The sequence below is a fragment of the Chrysemys picta genome, chromosome 1 (assembly GCF_011386835.1).
Source record: "Chrysemys picta bellii isolate R12L10 chromosome 1, ASM1138683v2, whole genome shotgun sequence".
NCBI classification, from domain to species: Eukaryota; Metazoa; Chordata; order Testudines; family Emydidae; genus Chrysemys; species Chrysemys picta.
Genome location: NC_088791.1, coordinates 64,278,076 through 64,305,266, shown reverse-complemented (window position 1 = coordinate 64,305,266; position 27,191 = coordinate 64,278,076). Strand labels below are relative to the sequence as shown.

Sequence of the window (27,191 nt, the reverse complement as noted above, 5' to 3'; positions counted from 1 at the left end):
CAAAACAAAATATCCATCTTAATTGAAATGAATTTAATATTTAATTATTTTCTCTCAACTAGGGCTGCGTGGAACAAAGGTGTTCCTTTAAACTCAATAAAATTGATCATTAATTAGAAGTTCCCTAAGAGAAATGAAGATTGATGTTTATAGATGAGTAGGCATAGGGCACTCTAAAATGATTTCTATACCACAGTGTAACATAGAGAGCTTGTCTAGATGGGGACTTCCAGAAAAAATAGTCTGCGTGAACTAAAGATGTTAATTTGAAAAGGACTCGTTAAACCTCATTAAATCCCTGTGCTGATGCTGTTATTCAGAATTAAAGTGGCCTTACTTCAATTTAACTTAATTCATTTTGGATGTGAACTAAACTAAATCAAAGTTGGAATTGGATGGCCTCTTTAATTCTGAATAAGGGTGTTCATAGAGGATTTTAATGCGATTTAACTCATCTACTTCAAATTCAGAATTCTGTTCATTCAGATTAACTTTACTGGATGTCGCTGCATAGACAAGCCCTAAGATTTTTAATGATTATTTTTGAATTCTTCTGTTGCTCCATCCTTCATTACTGTGGTGTTGTTGGGTTGTTTTTTCTCTTGTTCTCCCTTGTAAGGTTGTTTTTAATCATCTATTTTTGCAAATTATTTTTACACCCTTTCTTTCCCATACAGTTTTTCTCCTTCCAATTTGCATTCTCTTTCTCTTTCATTTGGTTACTCTTTTCTTTGTATGCATTATTATACCTTCATCCTGGTTTTATTTAAATTTTTCACCCTTCTGTTTGTCTTTATCCTGCCTTTTCTCCTATCCCTTACTTCTTCAGACAAAACAAAATGTTTGCCTGCCTTCTGCCACTCTCCTCAAAGCGAATCCAAGCGGTGAGGTCACTAGTGAAGTGATCCATGCTAATACGGCTCTGCAGTTGTATTTCTGCTTCACACTCCAGTCTGTATTTAACGAATATCACTTTTCAGAACAGAGACCAGCACGTATAGCAGAGATAGTGCAGCATTAACAGTATTCTTGCCAGCAAGTTAAAGAAGTATGGGCTGGATGAATGGACTATAAGGTGGATAGAAAGCTGGCTAGATCATCAGGCTCAATGGGTAGTGATCAATGGCTCCATGTCTAGTTGGCAGCCGGTATCAAGCGAAGTGCCCCAAGGGTCGGTCCTGGGGCCAGTTTTGTTTAATATCTTCATTAATGATCTGGAGGATGGCTTGGATTGCACCCTCAGAAAGTTTGCAGATGACACTAAACTGGGAGGAGTGGTAGATACGCTGGAGGATAGGAATAGGATACAGAGGGACCTAGACAAATTAGAGGATTGGGCCAAAAGAAATCTGATGAGGTTCAACAAGGACAAGTGCAGAGTCCTGCAGTTAGGATGGAAGAATCCCATGCACTGCTACAGACTAGGGACCGAGTGGCTAGGCAGCAGTTCTGCAGAAAAGGACCTAGGGGTTACAGTGGATGAGGAGCTGGATATGAGTCGACAGTGTGCTCTTGTTGCCAAGAAAGCTAATGACATTTTGGGCTGTATAAGTAGGAGCATTGCCAGCAGATCGAGGGACATATCATTCCCCTCTATTCGGCATTGGTGAGGCCTCATAGAATTATAGAATATCAGGGTTGGAAGGGACCTCAGGAGGTCATCTAGTCCAACCCCCTGCTCAAAGCAGGACCAATCCCCATCTGGAGTACTGTGTCCAGTTTTGGGCCCCACACTACAAGAGGGATGTGGAAAAATTGGAAAGAATCCAGGGGAAGGCAACAAAAATGATTAGGAGGCTGGAGCACATGACTTATGAGGAGAGGTTGAGGGAATGGGGATTATTTAGTCTGCAGAAGAGAAGAATGAGGGGGGATTTGATAGCTGCTTTCAACTACCTGAAAGGGGGCTCCAAAGAGGATGGATCTAGACTGTTCTCAGTGGTAGTAAATGACAGAACAAGGAGTAATGGTCTCAAGTTGCCGTGGGGGAGGTTTAGATTGGATATTAGGAAAAACTTTTTCACTAGGAGGGTGGTGAAGCACTGGAATGGGTTATCTAGGAGGTGGTGGAATCTCCTTCCTTAGAGGTTTTTAAGGTCAGGCTTGACAAAGCTCTGGCTGGGATGATTTAGTTGGGGATTGGCCCTGCTTTGAACAGGGGGTTGGACTAGATGACCTCCTGAGGTCCCTTCCAACCCAGATATTCTATGATTGATTAAGTCACTACAGTACTTGTAATAATTCTTTGATTCTGCATTTGATTCAAGTTGCTTCAGTAGGTGAGAGACAACAAGGGGAAATTTCAACAAGCTTAAGGAAATCCTAATATGTTTAGATCTAATTTGATTCAGCCTATTTACCATGGGGTAACATACGCACTTGAGTCCAAGAAATTATACTAGTTTTTTCCTGCCAACTTTTCACCCTGAAGTTTGTCATCACCTTTATTGACCTGAACCTGCAACCCTGAAAAGTCTTTACAAATCTAGGTCTTCCATTTGGCAGCAAAACCAGCTATCATTATGAATTCAGGCCATATACTTTTCATGTTGTTAAATAGTCAGAACTCAAGTTGTCTGAAAGTAACATTAACGATAAGTAATGCTGCAATTTTAAATCTGTTCTGCTGTCATTAATTTTCTTAAGTAGAACTGAGCAAAACAAACAGGTAATAGACTGGCCTCCTTTCTTATCATCCCCTAATAGTTGTAAACCTTCTGTAGGATGCAGACACTAGTTATCATATGATTAATGTCTGCTTACTCTTGCACTACACCTCACTATTGATAACTGGACATACCAGTATTTTGTCAACACCCAGTAAATACCAACTACTGCATTTTCAGTTTGACCCAACATTTGCTAGTTATTGTTTTAACAATACGGTTCATCTTCTTTATTGAAGTTCCACATTTATGGAGCTCTTTCAAGCCTGGGATCTCTAAGCACTTTGCCAACATTCTGCAATGAGTCTGCAGCCCTTTCTGTTGTTAAAGTGGCAACAGTTTTGTGCGAAATCATCACATGACCATTGATCACTTCCAGCTGGATCTTGGGTGTTATTTATTTGTCTGTGATGGTGACTTTCTGGAAATCAGGTGGCAAGAAAAATGCATCCAATAGGAGATGTGAGAGGGCCAGAACCCATTTAACAGGTGTCCCAGATAGGAATCAAATGTACATGATAGATATGAAAGACATATACACCAGCAGTAATTCTTTGCTGAATACATTACTAATTCTTCTCTCAACACAAGCCTTTGCTTTGCTTTGATGATATATATATTGTTTGTTTAAATCTATAGCAGGAAGCTAGGTAAAAGGGAACTAATGAAGATTCTAGACAGTAGCTTTACAGCGAAGCAGAGACAGAATAGCTTTAAAGAAAATATCATTGCCCTTATTCTAATACAGTGCATTGTTCAGTGTTAGAAGAAAGCTACTCTCTCCATGGACCTTTGCCATGACACATGATATTTCCTTCTTTATTTTAAAACTTTATGATTTAAATGAGCAGAACATTTAAAAACTCTAGACTGTCAAGGTTTAGTTCTGGTAATGTTTGCTGAATATGCACCTTAAGGGTTATCAGCGCCTACTGAGCCATTTCAAAATGTCATTACCCACAGATCTGAGAATGCATGCCTGACAGGCCAAACACACTAGGTGAATACCAATATCATACACAAGAGCAAGTGAGCATTTGTTATTTTGGTTTTAGGATAATCTAACCTTTAAGATTTAAAAATTTCCTCTTACAAATTATAAGCATTACAGTTGATTGCTCTCTTGCTGTGACACTTTTTGGGTAACATGTAGAGAACTCCATTTTTGGTCACCCATTAACATTTTCCTCTTTATTCCGTGATTATTGTGTGCTAAGACAAAAAAAACAAGATGTCATACAAATGATTTCATGAAAATAACCCTAGTTAATTTATTGTTTGGCTTGATGTCTGTTGATACATAGACGCCAGGAATTATTTTTAATTATATCAATAGTTGAGACTCAAAATATGCCCTTCAAAAACATTGACCTAATATCAGATTTTTCTTTTAAAAATAAATACATGAATAAAGGCTGCTCAACTCAAGGGAATGTTTGGTCAACTAAGACTGTGAAGACCTCAAACTTCTCCCTCCTCACAACTCCTTCCTGTTTTAACCCCCCCTACTGTCTCCTCCAATTAACAGAAAAATTGTCTTGGTCCTCCCCACAGCAAAGTCTCTCCTCCCTACCAATTACATTTGTATAAAAAACATACACATCAAGATTTTAAAACATAAGGATCAAATTCTGGTTCCACTGAAGTGAATGGGAGATCCACCATTTACTTCATTGGGACTGGCTTTTGGCCATAAAGGCAAAATAAATTAGCGATTCTCTTATTTTTGTTTTATAAATTAAGCCAGTGGAATAATGAATAAAAATTATATCTGAACTGTAATCCTTTGAGGATACTCTGTCTGATTTCCGGTCACTTGTCTGAATGTATTATTCTTTTCATTCCTTCTTTCATAAGAAACCAATTGCGTCCTCTTGGCATTTATTGCAGATGAACAGGAGAGTTCTGGAGCAATTATTTACACTGTAGAGCTCAAGCGTTATGGTGGTCCACTTGGGATCACAATTTCTGGTACTGAAGAGCCCTTTGATCCAATAATCATCTCAAGTCTTACTAAAGGCGGACTCGCTGAAAGGTAAATTGGAAATAATTATTAATAGGACTTCCATTTACGAAGTTCATTTCTTCCTTCATTCACATGGACATGCTGATTTTTTTTCTTGCTTAGGAATGTGTTGATTTTCCCAACATCTATGAAAAAAGATAAACTAACCATTTCCAGTCTTTGTTGTTGTTTTATGTTTCCTGTGATTTTTCCAAGCTCAGCAGTATCATGGATATTTTATCAGGATGTTGTTGAACCTACAGCATGATTTTCTTAGAGTGATAAGGATTGCTGACCTTGTTGTAAATCACCTAAGAAAGCTCCGCCAGCCAAACTCCTCCATCACATGAAGATTTTATGAACTCCTTTTGAAAAGATGGCAATGGAATAGCTAAAAGACACTCTGTGTGTGTGTGTGTGTGCGCGCGCGCGCAAATATAAAATGCACATATATGCACACACAGATTGTGTATATACATATATACTGTACATGCATACAATACACAGTCTGCATTTGTGTATGTGCTTTTACACATACATGTAGTGGCACCCTTAAAAGCTTGGAAATTACATTAGATAACATTAATTAAGGATGTTAAACATTTCCCTACAGTAAGTGCTGTATAGGAAATAATGCAAATATTGAAGTTACCTTATCTATTTATTTCAGGAAAATTTTGCATGTATTTAAGGGTAGTTACTATAGGTAAGTGTGTGTGTATTATATCCAGAGCAATAAAAATTTATATGTGTATATATATACACACACACACACACACACCCCTACATGAGCAATAAATCCATTGAACAAGCCAGTCTCCAGTAATACTTATTTTTAATGCAAGTTATAAATTTACTGTTTTGTAAGAGCAATATTAATAGTTTATGGAGCTATTATTTGTTTGACGCTGTTCAAATCCATAACCATCTTGTGGATGTTCAGAACCTGTATGAAATGAGTGGGTGATTTTAGGCCAAGATTTTAAAAAGTGAATAGTGATTTCGGTGCCTAACTTGAGATACCTGAACAGAACCTGAGTTTTAGAAAAGTCTGAACACCCACAGTCTGAATATCAGGCCCCTTTAAGGTGTCCCAAGTTGGGCACCCAAAATCACTGGTCACTTTTCAAAATTTTGGCCTTAGGTCCTGATGGGGAGGTGTCCACTACATATAGTCATTGCAACTGACACCTTTGCTGGCCATCTTAAACAGAGAGGCCAAGAACTGAATGAACCAGAAAAGCAAATATATACATGGGGAATGAACCAGGTGCATTGACACACAAAATGTATCTTCTCATCTCTTGAGGTGATTCCTACAGAACAGGCATATTGGTGCGACAGTGGGTGGTTTTCCAGGCTACCATTGCACTTGCTGTATCTGTCCTGTGATTATGAGACTTCAGTGTCCAGTGCTGTCAAAGTGGTACTTCTGTAAACATTAAGTTTACTTTAAAGTTATTAAAGTATTTTAGGTTTTTTAACAAATGAGCACCACTCAGGCTCCTTATATGATCAGTTCACCCACATTTTGCCACAGCAAAGGAGACAGAAATCTTCATTGCTGTGCATTATCTCTGCTGCTCGCACTGCAGCAGAAGTAACTTAATTTACACATCCTTAGTGGCAAATGTACTGATTAAAAGTAGTTCCAGTAATAATACTTTACATGTGAAATTAAAAGGAACAATTGAAAATATACTCGCATGTCTCAAAATATGCAAAGAAATTGGCTTTGCTATTTTTTTCTGTTGATCTTTTCAGTGTTTTATTTCTGATGCTTTAGGACAGGTGCAATTCACATAGGAGACCGCATCCTAGCAATAAATAGCAGCAGTCTGAAAGGAAAACCTTTGAGTGAAGCCATACATTTGTTACAGATGGCAGGAGAGACTGTCACCTTGAAAATCAAGAAGCAGACAGATGGTGAGTATGGCTAGAGTCACATTTATGCTCTTGAACCAGTGTATTTCTACACCTTAAACATTTGAACATGTATGTGCCAGGGGAAATTTCTTGTCCATAATGAAAGGGAGGGGAAGTATCTTTTTAGGTTGCAAAGAGGCTATAATCATGTTTGTTTTTAACCCCTATTTAGCTGCAAGCCCCAAGAAATTTTCCATCTCGGGTCACTTAAGTGAGCTGAGTGATGCTGAAGATGAAACCTCTTCTACACAGAAACCAAGTAAACTCTCGGACATTTATTCTACTACAGTTCCAAGTGTGGACAGCGCAGTAGAATCATGGGATGGTTCTGGTATTGATACCAGCTTTGGAAGCCAAGGTACAAGCAACAGTTTCGACCACCACTTAACACAGAAGTGATTAGATGTCTGAATCACAGTTCTCCACATTAGAGAAAATCCTACCCGCCAACTTTCAACTTTGTACTTCACAGTGTGCACGTCTCATTACGAGCACACCCCTTGGTATCTGGTGTTATTTCTTACACTCAGGTGGCCTTGAGTTCATTCTTTCATAACATTGTGATGGGTTATGAGGCATTTATCAATATATTAACAGGCTTGCATTAGCTTTACAAATGTCTGAATGGCCCAATCCATAGTTCATCCACACTAAATGAGCTTATCCTTCAAGATTAGATTAATACAAGGCACAGAACACATTGAGTGTCTGAGGCCCATTCTCATTGGTTTTTAAGATGACTACAATGAAGATTTATTGTAAACTGCTGAAGGGGAACACGAGAGATCATTCAGTGATTTGTTACTCTTTTATTTCTTCTTCATTCCCATGACATTAGAGTCAAACTTTTAGCCCTCAAAGTAATCACTGTGTTTAAAGAGATTATTTAATTAAAGAAATAACAGGCTTCTTATTACCTTCAAACTTCTATAGCTAGATTTGACTGTTTATTTAATAGTATTTTTTAAATAATTCACGTTAAGTATGTAAGATAAGACGTAAGTTTTTTAGGCTATAGAAAATGTAGGCAGTTCTTTATTACTCTGAATTACAAAAGAACAAAGAGGCTTCCAAACATCTTCATATGTTTTCTTTGACCGTCTTTTAAATTATTATTTCTGTACTACCACTGGTGTGCACAGTACATCTTTACACAGACAGATCACCTAACCCAGAAAGATTTTTCTTCCTCCTCCTGATTTCATTAAATTGTTCAGTTGTGTCTTCATCTTTACATTTCTGTCAAGACTTTCTGGGGCATGGGCAGTCAGATCAGTTGGTCTGCTGTGTTTTACCCCCATACAGAGAATTGGGACAGACCTTGGCCCAATGCATTGCCTTAATAGACTGAAATTCTTTGTGATTACTTTAACTGCTTATATATCATTAATATATGTCTGGTTCAATGAAGCATTTGTCATTTTCTCTCTGACAATCTTCCTTTAAAGCCTGTCTAATAATATTAGAGCAAGAAGTAGCTGGGGTCACTATTGATTGCTTTTTTTTTTTATTTCATTTTTAAGTATTTTTTGGTCTTATTGTGCATATCCTGGCAGTAACTCTCTGTTGTACAAAAGGGTCTCTCAGCATTAGATCATAACCCCTCTTTTCTGTGTTTTGGGGTTAATTTATTATTATATTTACATTTTCTTTGGCCTAAAATATGATTCTCATACTCGAGCCGAGATATTAAATTGACTTCACTGGAGTTACTGCAGAGATTAATCTGACCCATTTGTATCTTTCCCCTCCCTCTTTCTGCTCCCCACCACCACCACCACCACTTTGATCTGATTAATAGAATAAATAATTTTATATTTTCTTTAGTTTTCTGATAATTTTAAGGGAATATAGTGCTATGAAAGTTGCTAGATTGACAAATCTGTTTCCTGTTTGAATTGATCTGGAGTGAATCCTCTTTTTACTTACAGAACAGGTTCAGAGCAGGCAGTAACAGCGTAAACTTCCCTATGCTGCCCCACCAATGTGCTCAGATGTAGTCCTGAAGGAAGACGAGAGCTTAGTTCAGACTCCATGACCAAGAGACCTTGTCCTCTCTGCTGATATTGCCAAAAATGGTTCCAGAGATGGATTAAATGAAAGAATCACAACAATTCCCTGATTAGACTTGTCAGTACTAGGAGAATGTTTGTCACCTGTGAAAGGGGGACTCATGTTACCACAGTGATTATGTCCTTGTCAAATAGGGTGACCAGATGTCCCGATTTAATAGGGACAGTCCTGATTTTTGGGTCTTTTTATTATATAGGATCCTATTAGCCTCCTCCCCCCCTCCCGTCCCGATTTTTCACATTTGCTGTCTGGTCATCCTATTGTCAAGAGGCAGATTGACAACTATATATGATTCACCTTCTTAACCTAATAACTGCAAACAAATCTCCTCCATCTGCCTTAAAAATACTGTCCCATTCTTGCATCAGTATATCTCATGTCTCTTAAACTGCCTGAGTAGTTATCAAGTTGTGTCTTACTATGAATATTCTCTTATCTTGGTACTAAAATCCCCCCCTCCCCCTTCTGTATTAAATTCTATTCTAGCCTGACCTGTCACTTCTCAGTTTGGCTCCCTTTCCAAACCTTTCTTGGCATAAATATAAACTAAGCAAATTCAGGAGTCTTGGAAACCTTCTCGTAGCACCACCAGAAAATATTTTCTCTTGTTTGTTATACTGATTTAGTGCTGGTGGCAGTGTTTCTCCCCACAGATGGATTGACACTATATTTAGGACCATTGGCTAATGTGCCAGCATGGGGTAGCCAGAGCATTCCCTACATAGTAATCCATAACAAACAAGCAAAACCCTTGTCCTGAACAGCATCTGGGTGCATTAATGCTGGCCATTCAGCCAAAAGAGTAACGGAGTAACTCCATAGCTACACTCTTTTGAGGGAGGTGATTCCAGACAGATTCAAGGAAGTGAACTGCTCCTGTGTATTGGTCACCGATAAACAGAGCTTCTCAACAAAAGAGAGCTTCTCCAGCAAAAGTGTGTGTGGAAAAGTTCCTTGTACAGGGGTTAAAAAGGAAAATGTAAAAGGTCAGTGCAGTGCACCAAACAGACACGTGGTTTCATTCATGGGTCAATAATACAGTAGATTATGCTTATTAGCAACCTCTTGGTTGCCAGCAAAATGTTGCCATTACCCAGCAGTTGTTAATAAGCAGAAGGCAGGTTTGGGAGGCAGCAGCCAGGGAAGGAAGTGCTTGGACATGTTGTCAAGTATCAGAGGGGTAGCCGTGTTAGTCTGAATCTGTAAAAAGCAACAGAGGGTCCTGTGGCACCTTTGAGACTAACAGAAGTATTGGGAGCATAAGCTTTCGTGGGTAAGAACCTCACTTCTTCAGATGCAAGTGAGGTTCTTACCCACGAAAGCTTATGCTCCCAATACTTCTGTTAGTCTTAAAGGTGCCACAGGACCCTCTGTGGCTTTCCTTGGACATGTTGTTCCTGACTGCAGCCCTGCAAACCTGCCTGCAGGCAGGACAGCAGCAGGGAGGGCGACTGCAGCTCTTTACAGTGAGTGGGGCCACTGGGGGTCCATAGGGCTGAACTGGATCTTGCCCTGTGCTCTCTAGCGTTTGGGCCTTGCTTCCTACCCTGTATGCAGTCTCCCCCACCCGACCCCACCCCCAGCAGGTTGCAGACTGGAGCGTTCAGAGAGAGGTACCATGCAGCTCTGACATCTGGGCTGGAGCCTTACTCCCCGCTACTGCCCTGTCCACAGCGCACAGCCCCTTACCTCCTGTGTGGTCTCTGTGCGCAGGCAGGTTTGCCAGGCTGCTGCCCCAGAAGGAAGTGCTGGGACAGACTGAGCACTGGCTGCAGGTAGGTTTGTGGGGCTGCCCCCTGGGAAGGCACATCCCAGCGCTTCCTTCCCTGCCTGCAGCCTCACAAACCTGCCTGCAGGTGGGGCCTGTCTTTAAAAAAAAATCAAATTGCTAATACGTGGCATGCCATTGCCAATATCCAAATCCCATTAACATTGATATTAATGGGAGGGGACAGGTTCCCAGCACAATGTTGACATTAACTGGAAGTTGCTTAATATCAAGGATTGTTATTAGAATCTACTGTACCAGGTGTTCATCACCACAATTCCTTAGATGCTGTAGGGATGTGTTGGGTCATTGCACAGGGTTCTTCATATTTGGAATGCAGCCCACATTAAATTAAATAAGAAAAGTTTCACTGAAATAATGTTAAGACATTCCAGCACATGCAGGACTGAATACTGTAGACTGCACAAGCAGCACATGATAAACCTCAAGTGTCTGGAGATGGCCAGTGGAGAAATACCCTTGTGCAAGGAAAATTTTCCATTGGTGTAAATGTGGCAGAGACTGCTCTGCCACCTTCTACGCAAGGCAGTCTTCCCAACCCTTATCAAGAGGGGAGGCCAGGAGTGTGTCAGGGGCTGTCTGAGGATGCATGCGGGTAGGGCAAGGAAGGGAAGGGACCTGGTGGAACAGAGCTGTGCCATTTCTGATCCTCCAATGGTTTAAAGTTCTTTGGGGACCTTATTTCAGAGGTATATGTGAGGCCTGCCTTTGTGTAGCCCTAACATGCACTCAGAGCGCAGTGTGTTCCCTGTGCCACCAGTCTCCGCTGTGTCCCCACCGAGCTCAGATGCAGTGGAGAATTGGTGCCAGAGTGTTTACTGTAACATCATGCACTGTTCAGAGATCCCTGCCAATTCTGAGCATATTACGCTAGATTTAAGAAGGTTGGTCTAATGGTTAAATCACACAGTTGGCACTTAGGTTATGTCTACACTGCAATTAGACACCTGTAGCTGGCCTGACCCAGCTGGCTCGGGCTAAGGGGCTGTTTAATTGCAGTGTAGATGTTCGGGCTCGGAGACCCTGTGAAGTGGGAGGGTCCCAGAGCTCAAGCTGCAGCCCGAGCAAACATCTACACCACAATTAAACAGCCCCTTAGCCTGAGCCCTGTGAGCCCGAGTCAGTTGGCACAGATCAGCCGTGGGTGTCTAATTGCAGTGTAGACATACCCTCAGAAAGGCTGGGTTCTATTCTGAACTCTACCATAAATTTCTTATGTAATCTTTGATAAATCACTTGACCACCAAGACACTTCACCTTTTTATGTCTTGATTTCCCATATATGTTTAATGGGGATTGTAATACTGATCTACCTCTTCACGGTATTGTGAGGTTAAATTCATTGTTTGTTAAGTACTTTGAGCTTCTGAGCTGGAAGGTGCTTTATTAATGCAAAGCAGAAATAGTCCTAAAATGCAACCGCAGATATACATCTGAATGGCTCTGGTTTTGTTGTTTTAAATTGAATCCTTAATGATCTAATTTAAAAATTTAACTGAACCTGCTTAGATATTTATTTTGACTAGATTTTCTATCCAATTGAGCTGTGAGGTTAAAATCATGTTCAGAGGCATGACAGGTTGTACTATAAGCAGCAAGATTTTATGCTGTTCTATTTCAGTCCAGGGAAACAAGCAGGTTAGTTTGACAGTGTGCCAGAATGCACTGTACTGCTGCCATTTCATTTCCCTTATGGAGAGCAGAATGTTCACCATGCAGCTGTAATTTAGTTTGACAGTAAACTGCACATGCATCACACACATGGCTTCTTACAGACACACCGCTCATATTTCTGCTTCTGTCAGACCAAAATAATGAAATATTGTAACTGTAAATAGTTCCTGAACCTAAAATAGTGCTAACCTGCAGGATTATGAAGAATGCTCAGCCCAGCCATCAACAGAGACAATAGCTGTCAATAAGGCCCAGCTGGTAGCATTCTAGCCTTTTAGGACAGAACATTTTTGGGTAGAGGTGCCATTCTTAGAATAAGATCTTTAACTGGGGCAGGTCAGTTCTGCTTATTGCTGTTGACTTCCCACCTGGAAGTTAATGGTCCTTTGGTAGAAAACTGTACAAAAAAGTACGGTTAATCCTGAGGTTCAGATCCAATCTTTTTTTCCCCCTTCAGTAAGTCAAGTTATAGTTAGAATGATCAGACATTTTTATAGGGTCTTTCCTCCCAGAAGATTCAAAAGCACTTTCCAGTCTTCAACTAGGTCACAGACTGTACACAGGGAACACTTCCTCCACCAATGAAATGGAACAATAGTTTAATGAGGCACAACAGTACAGATATCACCTAAGGACAGGAAGTAATGAATACCTTATTCCAAATGCAGGGGAATTTTAAATGGTGGAAACTGGGGGGAAATTTAGATAGGCAGAATGTAATTAACCTGAGATAGAATTTGGCCAGGACAATGAGGTTAGCCCCTCTACTTGTATCAAAACTACCATGAGATCACATTGTATAAGGACTGTAACTCCTTTAGCAGCACAGTGCCCTGTAATGCTATGCTGGAACATTGGTCCAGTACTGACTGAGAAGAGTGTCAGCTATTGAATCCCTAATACTGCTTCATATAGCACGTAGGTATTCTTTTGGGGGGCTCCCATCCAAGTACCAAGTCCATCCAATCCAGTTTACATTTTCAGATATGACAGGATCACAGCACAAGGAAATATGGCTGCTGGCCAAGTCTCTGTGTGAACTGGAGCTGAATGCATAAGGGCTGCCACTTTGACTATCACTTGGATCTGGTTAATTTAAAGTGCTTTTAAGGATACCTTAAAATATGAAACATGTAAAACCGAAAAACAATATAATCTTAGTTTGCTTCAGGCAGCGCTGCTGTTGACTTTTCACTTTTTTACATTTAAACTCCATTGCCTCTTTTTTCCTGTTTTTCTTGAAAATTCAAGAAAATGTGATACTTATCAAAGATACTAGATGAACAGCCCTGGAGTGGGGGGAAGGGGGCAGGGGGCAGAGACACAATCTAGGACAATCAGCTTCATTTGTATTGCGGATATTTAACATCTGGTTTCAGCTGGTTTTAAGGGACCTCTCTTTTTGCTCACAATTAATTGTGAGTACAACTTAGACATCTAAGTATCTAATTGTACCCACAAAAAATTACCGGCAGTTGTGTGCCCACAAATTATGGGTACAAGTTTTTGAACATCTGCCTATTAAATATATGCATTTTCAGTTATTTGAACATCTATAAAGTCCAAAGTATATGATTAATTTTTTAGGTCCCACCTATCAGGCTTCAGGATACAACTTCAATGCATATGAATGGAGGAGTCCTAAGCAAAGAGACAATTTGTCCCCTCCCAGTAGACCACGAAACCACCCATTTCATGACACAGGACTGAGTGATGATGAATGGGACAGACCAACAGCAAGTGGGTAAGTCACATGCTAAGTTGGAATGTGAGATTTACAACTGCAGCAAAATTGCAGTGATTTTTCTTTAAAAAATGAGCACTGATCTTCTTGAATGAAAATACCTTTAATAACCCAGCTTTTCAGCTTCTCCTTTCTAAGATGCCACTTCATGCTGCATGAGATTTATAAGGATAGATCAGTGACATTAATGAAAGGCTACGAAGCTGAAAGCAAGGCTTGTAAGTAACGTGAGTTTCTGTGCATAAAAGACATAGCATGAGGTATTAATGTCAAAGAAAAAAAATCCTTGAGGTGCTTTTCCCGTGGTAGGCTTCAGATGGTAGAAAAGAAGCCACCCTCCCCCTCCAGGAGGCAACCAAAAAAGCCGAAAACAGGAAAAGAAACAAGAAGTTCTAACAGCTCCTTCATTCCTGGGGTTTAATCTAAGGACTCAATAATGCCCATTCTTAAATGACATACAGAACGCTTTCCCAGGGACGTTGCAGAAAGTTGTCCAGAAGACACTTTCCGTACTTCAGGCACATAGGTTCATTAAAGAAGCATTCCCTTATCTCTCCTCAAAGGATTTTTTCTCCTAGGACTTGAGAAGGACACAAGGAAAGCTAGAGTCTTCTCAATTCAGGAAAAGTTTAACAAGATCCAGACACTGGTCTCTATGGTGTCACAGAACAGAGCATTATCCATCCATCTTTACCTGCAACACCTAGGTCTTCTGATCTCATACATAGAGATTACATAGTTCATGGCGTATGAAAGTTCCAGGCACACTGGAACCATTCCACACAGGAGATATAACAGAAGGGCAACATACTATCCAAAGAGGTTCAGTCCCCCAGCTGGAGAAGGCATGGTACTCACATAACAGTAGGATTCTCCCTTTATAATCTAGACTCCAAGTCCTGACCACAAATGTCAACCCTTCAGCTTGGGTTGCACACCTGGGCAAAACAGTACACAGGAAATGTGGTCAAGGTCAGAAAGGTGACACAGCATCAACTCCCTAGAGAGCAAGAACGCTGGTTCTTTGGGACTTCCAGGATTATTTGAGGAATGAGCATGGCTTGGTTCAATACAAGAAATAAAACAGCAAGGACACACAAGAAGCTCAAGTCTAAACAGTAGTGCGATGCAGATTCTTTCCTGGTAGTCTCCACCAGGGAAGTCCACACTGAGCATAAAAGCAAACTAGCTAAACCATTAGATAAACCATTTTTGGAATGGTCCGTGAACCCAGTAGTAATCCAGCTAATATCCAGTGAGCTAGGCCAGCTTCAGGTGGACCTACACACATCCAGCTGAAATGTGAAGCCTTCTCTTCACAAGGAAAGAGAACCAAGAATCACTGGGAGCAGATGAATTAGCAACTCTAGGCTTTCCTCCATCTTCAACTACTAGGAAGTGTGAATACAAAAGGAGGAAAGAACAGAAATGCTTATCACTCCAAAGGCCGTAACCCTCAGTCTTAGTGGAACTGTTGCAGAGGTCTTAGCTGCTTCTACCTAGGTGACAGGATTTTCCAGAGCACACTTCTCATCCCAATGCAGACTACCTGAGCCTAACATCCTGAGTGGCAAGGCCTAAACAAGAAAGGATACTCATCCAAAGTAATAGAGATTCTCATAGCCTCATGCAGGCCTTTTACCTTCCTGGACCGAGCAAGAGTTTGGACAAAGTCCTCCTGTTGCTTCAAGAGAAATAGAACAAGCCCAGGAAAACAGGCATGCCAGCTCTTCTAGATTTCTTACTGCAAGGCCTAGATTTGGGGCAAGGCCCTACAACCACCACATCTCATGACCCATCCATTCAAACTGATGGCATCTAATCCTCTCCATAAAAATCTCTGCTCTTGGAAGATATGAGCCATACTGTATCTTCCATGAGGACAAAGTAGTGCTCAATGCTCTGGAACCATTCATAACCAAGATTAATTCCTCCTTTCATAACTTTCAGGAGATCATTATTCCTTTGTTTTACCCAGCCGAAAAAAGCCAGATGTGAGGAGAGCAGTTAATTCATATCTTAAATAGAGCTGATTAACCCAATAAAACTTCATTCTTATTGATTTCCTTCCATGTCAAACACCTTATGATGAAAGTATCCAAGTCTTCCATTGGTAGGTGGATTGAGGTTGCCTCTTGATACTTAACCAGAAGGATGCAACAAGTGTACTCTAGTAGATGTGGAGATTTAGGCCCAGATCCTTGAAGATATTTAGGCATCTCACTCCTATTGATTTCCTCAGTTTCATTGACTGATTGAGAATCTGGGCCTTAATATTCTACATACCGAGACTCAAATGACTGAAGGTGTTGAATTGGTTTCTAATAGGACTTGGAATTGTTAATAGTTAGATTTCATCCATTCTAACTGAAGCTGTTCCAGACGTGAAAAATGGCATTAAACTATGGAAATACCTTTCTTCACCCTTCTACCAGCCAGGTAATAAAACATCCAGTCCTGTTGGTGAAGGGATTTTAATTCTTCACAGACAGTTAATTCCATATTAGTGCGCTGAAAAAGTGAAAAAGCAAGACATTGACTCTACTGTGATGTGTGAGCAAACAGAAGACCAGACTTCTTGGACACTGACTACTGAGATTACAAGTGTAAAAAATTTAGTAAAGGAATCCATCCGTCCTTGCTATATGCTCCCAATTGTTTTTAAATTAATAGCTTTGTTTTACCAAAAGAAGCACATTTAGCCTCCGTTCAAACTCATCCTTTGTTCCTCGGACCAGATATAATCGTGGGTTTGATAAATTTACTGTTTGGGGACCAGTTAAATACCAGGCTAAAAAATGTCATCAGATATCAACAAGGAATCAGGGTAATAAAAAATATCATATAATTTGTTGAAAATAAACATCATATTTTCCAGCTGTCCTTTAAAAGCAAAATCAATAGAACTATACTTCATACAAAAGCTATTTCCTACTTACCAATGTGAAAATCCTCTGAGACATGCAGCACAAATAAAAATAAAGATTATCTGAAGACAGTATCTAGAAGATGGACTATACCACTACTGATGGGATTCCTAATGGAGCTCCAGATTCTTCTGAGGGACTTGCCCATCCTTCCAGCCAATCAGAAAAAAGGATAGGGCTTTAGCCCCTTTCTGCCACTGCCTCCAGCTAAGTTCTTTGTCCCTCCCCTGAGTAACACTAAAAAATACTTTTTTCTGCCTGCTTTGTGTTGTGTAGTGCAGCTGCAGAGAGGAGAGAGAACACGTGGCAACTGAAAGAAGTGGGAGCATTAGGGGCAAGTCAAGGAAACCATTCAGAGTAAACTACAGCGGAAAGACCAGGGAGGTAGCTAAGGGAGCATGGCAAGAGAGAGGGTGAGAACTAGAGGGAAGAGGTGGTGGAAGGGGAAGGGAAAAGAGCAAACCCCAGCCTGAACAATAGCGAGTGAAACCAGAAAAAAGGAGAGAAATGATTGAAATAAAAAGCAGAATAAGAGAAAGCAAAGACAAAAAGTGACAGTAGAGAGAGTAATGGGGAGAAAACAGGCAAAACACAGCAAATGCTCCAGGCAGGGAATGGCACTGAGACCCAACAGTCTCAGTTCAGACACTGATCTATGTAATGGGGGCTAGGGTGACCAGATGTCCCAATTTTATAGGGACAGTCCCGATATTTGGGGCTTTTTCTTATATAGGCTCCTATTACCCCCCACCCCGTCCCGATTTTTCACACTTGCTATCTGGTCACCCTAATGGGGGCTCAAGTCAAAAAAGGTCAGGACTCACTGCACTAGTAAAATACTGGGTTAGATATGGATTACATATATTGTATTAGTAAGATACTATATTGGATATATTTGGCTGTTTGAAATCAGTGCTGGTAATTAAACGCAAGTACTCAGAATGGTAGAAAAAGGCAATTTTTAAGCTCAAAGACTTTTCTGAAACAGCATTTGAAAAGGCCTTTCGGTGTTACCTGGGAGTAACTGCATCTGTATCTGAGCAGATATCCTCACCAGTGCTGAACAATATCTTAGAATAGACACTGGCGCTCTATGGAAAGACATTGTGAAAGGAGACACATTTGCTTGAAATGGCCAACCACAATCTGCCTAACTGATGGTGGTTGTAAGAAAGCATCCTTGAAGCAAAAATGCCACATCTGTGAAGCATTTCAGGCTATAATGTTTGTGGCATTAATCGCTGTTATGTTAATGGAGTACTAATAACACTAGTTTGGCAATATGCTATTTATCAAGGAAGCACAGAAATACCACTATAATGGTGCTTCCTGTGTGTGTGTGCACATGCACACTTCTTCCGAGCTTCTTGTCCATCCAGCCTACTGCTATGCTTTAAAATGCTATGCTGGTGTCACTCTGTATTGTGTTTCTGCAGTAAATTGGTTGTTTTTATCAAAACTCTCTTACTGGCCCACTCTCCTACGTGTCACTGTTAGCAAAATCTTGCAGGAGAAAGTTGGTAACAAGACTTCAGCACTTTTCTGAAGCAAAGCATAAATCCTTAACAATAAGAATGGTCCTGAGAATAGACTTCATTGGGGCTGAAGCACTTTGCTGGATCAAGCCCTAAGTCTGTGAAATAGCATTGAAGTCCTGAAAGAGAATCTATACCCTGCAGGCTGTGGTTTGCATACTGCAATTGCAGCAGTTGCTCTGATGGAAGCATGGCTGGGGTTAAATTGATTATGATAAATGTAGCATAGAATGAAGGAGACAGCTGAAAGTGTCAGGATTTTTTCTTGGACTAGATAAGTTTGCGAGACATTATTTGCAGACTGGAGGGCCCTCTTTGCATACCACAAGGGAAATGTGTGGGTGGAAAAGCCTAATTACAAATATTTCATTGCACTGATCAGCTATGAACTGTAATGATGCCTGGTTCACTAACTTTCATTAAGATGTCCCAATTATTACAGAAGGAAATTTACATTCGATTGTTCTTAGAATCTACTTCTCATTCCCCTTATAAAACACTGCTCAAAATCCACCTCTTCTGCAAGCAGTCAGCTGCTAGTATTTGCCCATGTATGGGAGACTGGCTATCACCTACTTTTTGTATCCTACCTACTCTCCCGTTCTTATTGTAATGCTTCCCCTTTTTAATCTAAACAGCTAGTCAGCGTTCAGAGCCCTGGGGATGTTCCAGTTGGAAGTAGAAATGGATGGAGTCTAGTATTCTTTCTGGGGCAGTCATCTTGTTTATTTTCAAGGAATGCACGAAGTCCTGTTTCTCTGAACGTAGGAGGAACCAAGAATAAAAGGAGCAGTTTCTTAACTGACAGCCCCAAGCCTCTTTACCCAACACCAGACCCAAAAGTTCTCTCTAGCTTTTTCCAGGGTCACAATGTGCTGACAGGCTCCTACTTGGCTTCCTTGCTTTTTGCCTCTGCTGCTCTCTCTCTGTTGTGTGTCCCCCCTTCTCTTGTAGGGTGTGTCTACACTGCACACTAAGCCTGAGCTCTGACTTATATTTGAGCCCAAGCTCCCCTTCTGTCCACACAGAAATCAGTCTGCTCAGGTCAGCAAGCACTTAAGACCCCAGGTCCTGGGACCCTGTTAAGAGGGTGGGTCAGAACCCAAGTCCCACTGTGACTCATGTCTAAGCTCTGTCATTTTGCAATGTTGACGTAGCACAAGCCACAGACCCAAGTCTGAAGGTCTGGGTAGCGCAGTAGGGATGCGTTAGCACAGCTGTGAGATCTGGTTCTAGCAATTGTAAGTCCAGGTTTACAATGCAGTGTGGACGCTCAAGCGTGGGCTTGAAAACACCAAGTCTCACAGATCAGGTCCACAAAGCAGAGTAGATGTCTGTCCCCCGTCCGTCCTCCCTCCCGTCCCCCCAAAAACCCCCCACAAAAATGCTCAGCAAAAGCCCTCCATCACTCAGTCCAAACTCCTTGGCAGATTCACAAGCCCCTTTTGTCTTAAGTAAGGGGGTTTCTGTTTAACTTTTCCTGACAGTTATGTTCATTGAAAGGTGCATTAACATCCAATCTCAAAGGTTTGTGATCCAAGCAGTCACTCAGCATAACACTGACATTCTGTTGTGTAGCTGCTGTGTGTGACAAGACACTTGTCTGACTAATGCACTGCAAAGTGAAGCCTGTGTGTTGTTTGTACATTTGACTGAACTTCTCTTTGTGAACCCAGCTTTTCAGGTGCCCACGACAACAGTGAAACTGACCAGGAGGAAAACTTCTGGTCTCAGGCACTGGAGGATTTAGAGACCTGTGGCCAGTCAGGAATTCTGAGGGAACTCGAGGTAGTGCAATCTTTCTAATAGAGATATAACATTTTTCTTTGTCTTATATTCATTTTCTGTTCTCTTCTTCTTTTTTCTTTATTTGCATTAATCACACAAATTCATTTAAAAGCTTTAACCCCTTTCCACAGGACAAGGCTGACAGGCGTCTGTATTTGAGAAACATGACTCTCTTGGTACCTACCCTTTATGTTTATATTTTTGCTTGTGCAGCTGCCTCCCCTGCCCCAAATAAAGCTATTTTCTGTTATATTATGCAGTTGAAAGTAGATAAACATGATCACCCAAAAGCTTTCTGTCTTGTAGCTTCTGCTGTGCGCTCTGCTAACACATGCAGCATTTTGTGCAGAATTTTTAAGTGGCCAGAATTTTCCAGCAGCGGTGCATCCCACTCCTTAGAGCCGTTTCATGAAGTTTTTCTTGGCATGTTATAATTTGCCTCTGGTCTGTAACCTACTTTGATTAAGATGAACATAAAAGAAAAACATCATCTAAAAATGTTTTTAACAGGAATCTGTCTACTTGTGAACAAAAACAGCACAAGAAATGTTCACAGTAAAGAAAAGTTGTTGTATACAGTAAATTTTCACATTGCATCCTGAAGTTTAATTGCAAACCTGAACTCCATTATAACTTTGTATCAGATGATTTTGGGGGAGGTAAGAGGAAACAATAACTGTGCATTTTTAATACATTTTCTGTAAGTTCTTTAATCAGAACTATTAAAAATACTGACAGTTTTAAAACTGTCAAATGGAAAATCCTAAAAATATGTTCTTTTATGTTCTTTTCAATTTCCTGAGCTCCAAAACTGGCAAAATCTCATTTTCATTTTTATGTCATATGAAGTCTCTTAGCAACCACAAGGAATGTGAATGGCATAACTAGGTGAAACTTTTGCAGTTCTAAATGATTGTACATGCTCAGATTTATGGCTTCTGTATTGCATGTACGGTTACTTTAATGTGATTCTGAAATACTTGTAATTGCAAGACAGAGAAATTAAGAGAAAAGTTAATGTCGGTTTAGTTTAATTCTGTGGTTATCTATGGCATGGTACCACGGGGTTCTCTTGTGATTTTCATTATTCAGAGCACAGTAAAAGGGTATGGAAATAGATAACCAAAATGGATATTTCAACCAATTGACGTTCTTACAGTTTTTACCATCAATTTATGGGTTTAAAAATTAAAAATCAAAACTGTAGTTGAGTGCTTTACTGCTATCACTATATGTAATTGTATGGCCAGCACAATTCTGAACAGACATCTGTCCACATAAGATTATAGAAGTAGTATTCCCAATGGATGACAAGATGTCTTTTTGCATCAGAAGGCTAAAATGGGCTGTGTCTGTTTTTAAAGTATCATCCCTACTTCCTTCATTAGGACTCCCTTCTCATTGCTCATTTCAAGGTCTTCAGCCAAACAGCAAGGTGAAATACATTTTATCAAGTCCTCTTGCAGCTGCTGTTTCACAAGGGAGCATCATAAGTCACACTTAATGTGTTGGGAAGCTGTTACAACCATAGTACTGTCACATAATTAAGGCAGTGCTGGTGCTGACGGGAACATGGGCAGCACCGAATCCATCACCAGAACCAGTGGTTCTAATCAAAAACGTATCTGATTTTCTTCTCCATTCTTCTCCATATTTGGGAAGGGCTGTCTGCATCCTCTGTCCCCTTCAGTTGTGACCTTTCTGCTGCTTCTTCCCTAATCTAAGAGGAGACTCCCTTCCTCATCAAAATCCCTGCCCTGGCAGTGGTTACAACCTTTACCCCCAGTGCTTGCAGAAAGTAAAACTGAATGTTTAAGGGCATCTGATTAGATTTTTACATTCCACAAAACAGAGGAAACAATTCCTCCTCTATATTGATATTTGTCGGCATTAAGCTATTCTACCCTGGGGATGAAGTGGGAGTTTTGCCTTTGACTTCAGTGGATCCAGGTTTTCACCCTTTGCATCCACAGCAATATTACCAATGAGAAGGGTCCTGTTCCTGGGAGAATGAAATTGATGCAAGAGACAGAGCTTTGTATCTCTTCACATGCCGGTGGTACTTCAGAAAGTTACTGCTACAGCATCATTATTATATTTGGGTTCTTCTCAAGCAGCTACTCTAAATGATCTGCTGTTCTGTGGCAGTGTCTAGTCACCATCAAAGGCAGTGCTGGTTCTAGGGTTGCCTTCACACTTTGCTGGTTCAAGTATTTTTCCTTGAAATCGGCATATGCCACAATAGTAAATGCCTTCTTTTGTTCAAGTTCTAGGGAAAGCTAATGTTCCAGAATTTGGCTGTCATTTCATTTTAAAAATATCCTCAGTGTAAGTAAACAGTTGTACTGTTTGGCTTCATAAAAATAGCAGTTTTAATGCTTTCTTTGGCATTTTGGTTTAAAATGTCATCTGAAAACCTTTTGCTCACGGTTGGGCTTTTTTTAGTGATTTACAACCAGTTTGTATGTCTATCCTCCTGCCTTTTACTGTGCCCTGAAGTGGTTTTGTTTTGACAAGAGATTAGAGAATTGTGCCTAGTGTTATGAAGTAACCCTTTCTTTAATCCAACTTATAATTTTTTTTAAAAAAAACTGTTAATGCTGTAGGCAACAATTATGTCAGGAAGTACAATGAGCTTGAATCATGAAAATCCACAGCCTCGCAGCCAACTGGGAAGACAAGCCAGTTTCCAGGAAAGAAGCAATGTGAGGCCACATTACAGCCAGGCTGCCCGCAGTAACACGCTGCCATCAGACGTGGGGAGAAAGTCTGTGGTTTTGAGAAAAATTAAACAAGAAATGAAAGAAATCATGTCACCAACGCCCGTTGAGTTACACAAGGTCTGTAATTTTTATTTTAGCAGTAATCCTTGCTTTGGATTAATGCATGCAGCATAGGGAATCTAATTATGTGTGATATATTAAGTACTTTTCATAATAGTCCCAAAGACAGGCTTTTGGGGCTGTGTATATTATTTCTTGCAAACACACTAATGATATATTCTTATGGGGGAACAAATAGAGTAAGATGCATTGTCATTTGCTGTTTGCTTTTAAAGCATATCCTCAGTGGATACTGCTCTTTTCCAAGGAGAATCTGCTAACGATTTGATTTGACAACAGTGATCATTCATCTCTGCATAATGTATTTATTAAGACAACAAAGTTTAATTTGCAGAAAAGATATTTCTTTAGAAAACTATGCACAATGGCTTGTGGCTCACATAGTTGCTTTACAACATATTACATTACTTTAGTTGTTTCCTTCTTCAAATTAACATAGGCTACCATGTACTTGATAGACCAACTCGAAATCTATAGGACAGAGGTTAAACATTCACAGTTGCCACTCAACAACTGGGATCCCTTTTCTGTGAGAGAGATAAAATAATTGTCAGTCTGGGAAATAGTGTCAGAGGCGTTAGTCTGTACAGGTCTGTCGCATCTTACGCTGAGGTTACGTTCCGCAGTCAGCATGTAAAGCGAAAATCACGTATAGTCAAACTTACATTGAGTGTAACAGCGGGCGGAATCGCCCGCACTACAGGTACAGTATTAAAATTGTTATTTTTCTCTTTTTTTTTGTTTTGTTTTTTGTTTTGGTTTTGCTGAGCGCGTAAAGCTGAAATCGCGCATGTTAAATGCGCGTAAGATGCGACAGACCTGTATCCACAAAAACAACAAGGAGTCCAGTGGCACCTTAAAGACTAACAGATTTATTTGGGCATAAGCTTTTGTGGGTAAAAAACCCACTTCTTCAGATGCATGGCGTGAAAATTACAGATACAGGCCTAAATATACTGGCACCTGAAGAGAAAGGAGTTACCTTACAAGTAGAGAACCAATGTTGACAAGGCCAATTCAGTCAAGGTGGATGTGGTCTACTCCCAGTAATTGATGAGGAGGTGTCAATACCAAGAGAGGGAAGGTTGCTTTTGTAGTGAGCCAGCCATTCCCAGTCCCCATTCAAGCCCAAATTAATGGTGTTAAGTTTGCAAAAGTCTAGGAAATGTGGTTTATATAAAACAGGTTAGCTTTTCATTTCCTGGGGACAGGCATTCATAGACATACCCTGTGGCAGAAAGGTGACTGTGCAGCTGAAGGCAGTCTTCGGTAAAGCTGTGCAAAATATTCATAATGAACTTCAAGTCTGCTCTATTGAACCTTAAGTATGATGCGTCTATGAACTGCAACCAGTGTTTCCAGAAGTTTGTGAAACTTTGGTGGGAATCCAGTGACTCTCCTGCATTCCCCCTTCCCCATCAAGCTTTGGGATAATTCCTTCCCTCAGGAGACATCTAAGGTAAGGAGGGAGGGGTCTCCCTTGAAGGAAGGAGCCAGTTTATGGAGGAATTCCTCATGAGAGGTTAAAAGCCATCAGCCTCAAACCTCAGAGAGAATTTGCACATCTTGATTTGTGTCTAATCTCTGCACACAGTCCTGCAGGTTTCTATTCCTGTACTGAACCTTCATGTCTCTCACAGCCCTACCATGTACAAAATTAAATGTTCCCAGATAGCAGCTGCAAGCGGATCTGTTATTTGGAAGAGGAGTTAATTGCCACTGTAATCAATCAGGAGATCAGTTAGCTTAGTACATGCTCATTCCAGAAATCATTTGATTCTCAGTTTGATGTGAAATGATTGGTGGACTTGTAAAAAGCACAGTCTTCAAGAATTTTCATCTGTCCAGTTAATGTGAGACAGAGAATAAAGGTACATTGGAGGGGTCCTTAAAGTCTTTTCCCATCAAGCAAAAAGGCTGTTTTCTTCTGTAGGGAATAAAAACCTGCTTTTCCTCCTTTTCCACGATGAATTTGTTTCATCATGCTGCTGAGTCAGACTTCTGCTATTGGGTGTTTAATTCCATTTGCTACCCCTAAGTCCCTGTCCTTCATCCTTCTCTCCCGTCAGCTGCTATTTTTTCTATTATTTTTTTTATTGCTATAACTGTTACATTTTCTGAATGGAGATAGAATAACTGAATGTTTTTCCACTCTGCACAGAAATAAAGTTGTTGAGTTTCCTAGTACTATCTACCTCTTCTGTCAAGATTTCCTCACCCCACCCCGTCTCAAAATTTACAAGTCAATCCCCCTCCTAAAATGTTTATCTTGTATTTTTGTAAAAACTTCCAAGGACCGAATCCTGCAATCTAGTCCACCCAAGTCAATGGGGCCCACTGAAAGCCTTCTTCTTCACATCATGTGCTATCCTTTTTTTATTTTGTCACACTTGTCTTTGTAAATCATTTTCTCAATTCTTGTAATCTGGTTCCATGTGTTTCATCTGACGTAGCAATGAACCTGCTGTTTTCTCTTTCTGCTGTGATTGTACCCATTAGTTCAGTGATCCTAGGTACTGATCACTTTTTATTTATACTATTGAGAGAAAAATATACTAGAAACATTCTCAGCTTTTAAAGGGGGGGTGGGGCAGGGCGGAAGGAACACCAAATGATAAGAAGGTAGCACAATAGCCAAAAGTGTTGGATTCCAGCACAAAATAGCATCTGGCATAAAAATGTCTGACATGAATACTCTGTAGCAGCAGGTGTTTTTGTAGGCAATACTTGCTGTGTGTCAGAAGTTTGTGGCACTACTAGCCAGTTTAAAAAAGGGAGGAGGCCATTTATATTTTTAATGGTAAAATCCTTTGGCCCAAGAACCTAATGTAAAGTGCCATGAGGTAACAAAAGGAAAAAGGCAGCCAAGTGGTTATTTTAAAATTTGAGATATATTATCTCAAAGTTCTGGATTGCAACAGAAGATGCAAATTCCCCAGGGAGAGTTTTTCTCTTTGGGGCTTGAAAAATGCGGTCGTGAGACACATACAGAATATTGTGTGCTAGGTAGCAAAATTAAATTCACTATTCCTGCCCATATATATTAATTAAACCATGATGAGGGTAAATAGAAGAATTATAGGAATGATTCTCCACACAGAACCAGTGGCTTTCACTGTTGATATTTATTGGCTTTGCTATGCAGCAGTGCAATAAAACAAAACATTACTAGAACAAAACCTTTGTTAAGGTCACAACAGTGTTGCTTTTGTTTTGATGGGAGTTTAAGTATTGATCTACTTTTTTTCTCCCACTGTCACTTACGAATAAAGAGGAGGGAGGGAGAGTACAAGTCAGTCCTGAACTAAGCTGTACTTATTAAGTGTTCAATGGAAGAATGTTGAAAGAGAAAATAGAACAACAATCTTTGCCTTGTGTATTTACATACGGCTGTAGTTGAAGTTTTTCAAGTCAAAGTAAATAAGGTTCATAGTCTCCCTGATGGTTCATTTCCTTCAACAAAAAGGAACTGAAGCTGATCCAGGAGTTAGCATGCCAAGTAAGCTAGGAACAGAGCAGGAGATCTATGAATGGAGAAATGCCTACAATTAGATTGAAGACATAAGAATCAGGATCTGGAGGAATGAGCCATATTGAGCTTTTCCACCCCGATGCTACCTAGGCAATAATTAAAGATGGCAGGGTGAGTGTTCCCTAACTGGCAATATTTTCATACCCCCCGCCCCTAATATGTACATGTGTTTGTTTTCTCTTTATCTTTCACCAACTCTAGTTCTGGGTTGATGTGAAAAGGTGGTTCTTGTATTTGGATCTGAACAAGCTGTGGCAGAGAAAAGCCTTCTAAGTAAGAATCTTACCACTGAAAATGCTCTACCCACTGCAGGCAAGAGTCTGAGTCTGGGCCAGCTGCATACACTTGGGGAACCATATCTGTTTTGGAAAATTGTGATTGGATAGGCAGTCTTTGAGGGAGCTTAGACACAGCCCATTAAGTCTGTGATCCATCAAGGTGCCTAGCACGTGCTTAACTTAAGCACAAGAATATTTGCATTGAGTTTAATGGGACTACTCACATTCTAAGTACCTTGCTGAATCAGAGCCATAAAGGGCCATGTCCATCTACCTTGTTGAATCAGGGCATTTATGCCTTGTAGTCAGGGCTCACATCTTAACTTCAATCCAAAACAGGATTAGCAGACAGAGGTCTCATGCATTGGGTTTGCCATTTTGTGATGGTAATGATGCTAATAGAACTGCAAA

At 40.4% G+C, this 27,191-nt stretch overlaps 2 protein-coding genes across 16 annotated transcripts in view; one reads left to right on the top strand and one right to left on the bottom strand.

The window, feature by feature from the left end:
- The window catches only part of GRIP1 (glutamate receptor interacting protein 1), a 564,775-nt gene that overhangs the window by 525,023 nt on the left and 12,561 nt on the right, over positions 1 to 27,191 (top strand). For 8 of the 15 annotated variants that reach the window (XM_065558501.1, XM_065558517.1, XM_065558487.1 and 5 more), the window contains 6 exons: positions 4,524 to 4,701; positions 6,458 to 6,597; positions 6,770 to 6,955; positions 13,721 to 13,877; positions 20,016 to 20,127; positions 22,734 to 22,967. In XM_065558501.1, coding sequence (XP_065414573.1) covers positions 4,524 to 4,701; positions 6,458 to 6,597; positions 6,770 to 6,955; positions 13,721 to 13,877; positions 20,016 to 20,127; positions 22,734 to 22,967 — 1,007 coding nt within the window. Of the gene's footprint in view, positions 1 to 4,523; positions 4,702 to 6,457; positions 6,598 to 6,769; positions 6,956 to 13,720; positions 13,878 to 20,015; positions 20,128 to 20,258; positions 22,686 to 22,733; positions 22,968 to 27,191 lie in introns of those variants that run through there. The other 7 variants (XM_065558547.1, XM_008170959.4, XM_042852492.2 and 4 more) reach the window with 4 other exon arrangements.
- The window catches only part of HELB (DNA helicase B), a 50,440-nt gene continuing 48,323 nt past the window's right edge, over positions 25,075 to 27,191 (bottom strand). Inside the window, exon 16 of the transcript XR_010590804.1 lies at positions 25,075 to 27,175. The gene's annotated coding sequence lies outside the window, so the exon portion shown is untranslated. The remainder of the gene's footprint in view (positions 27,176 to 27,191) is intronic.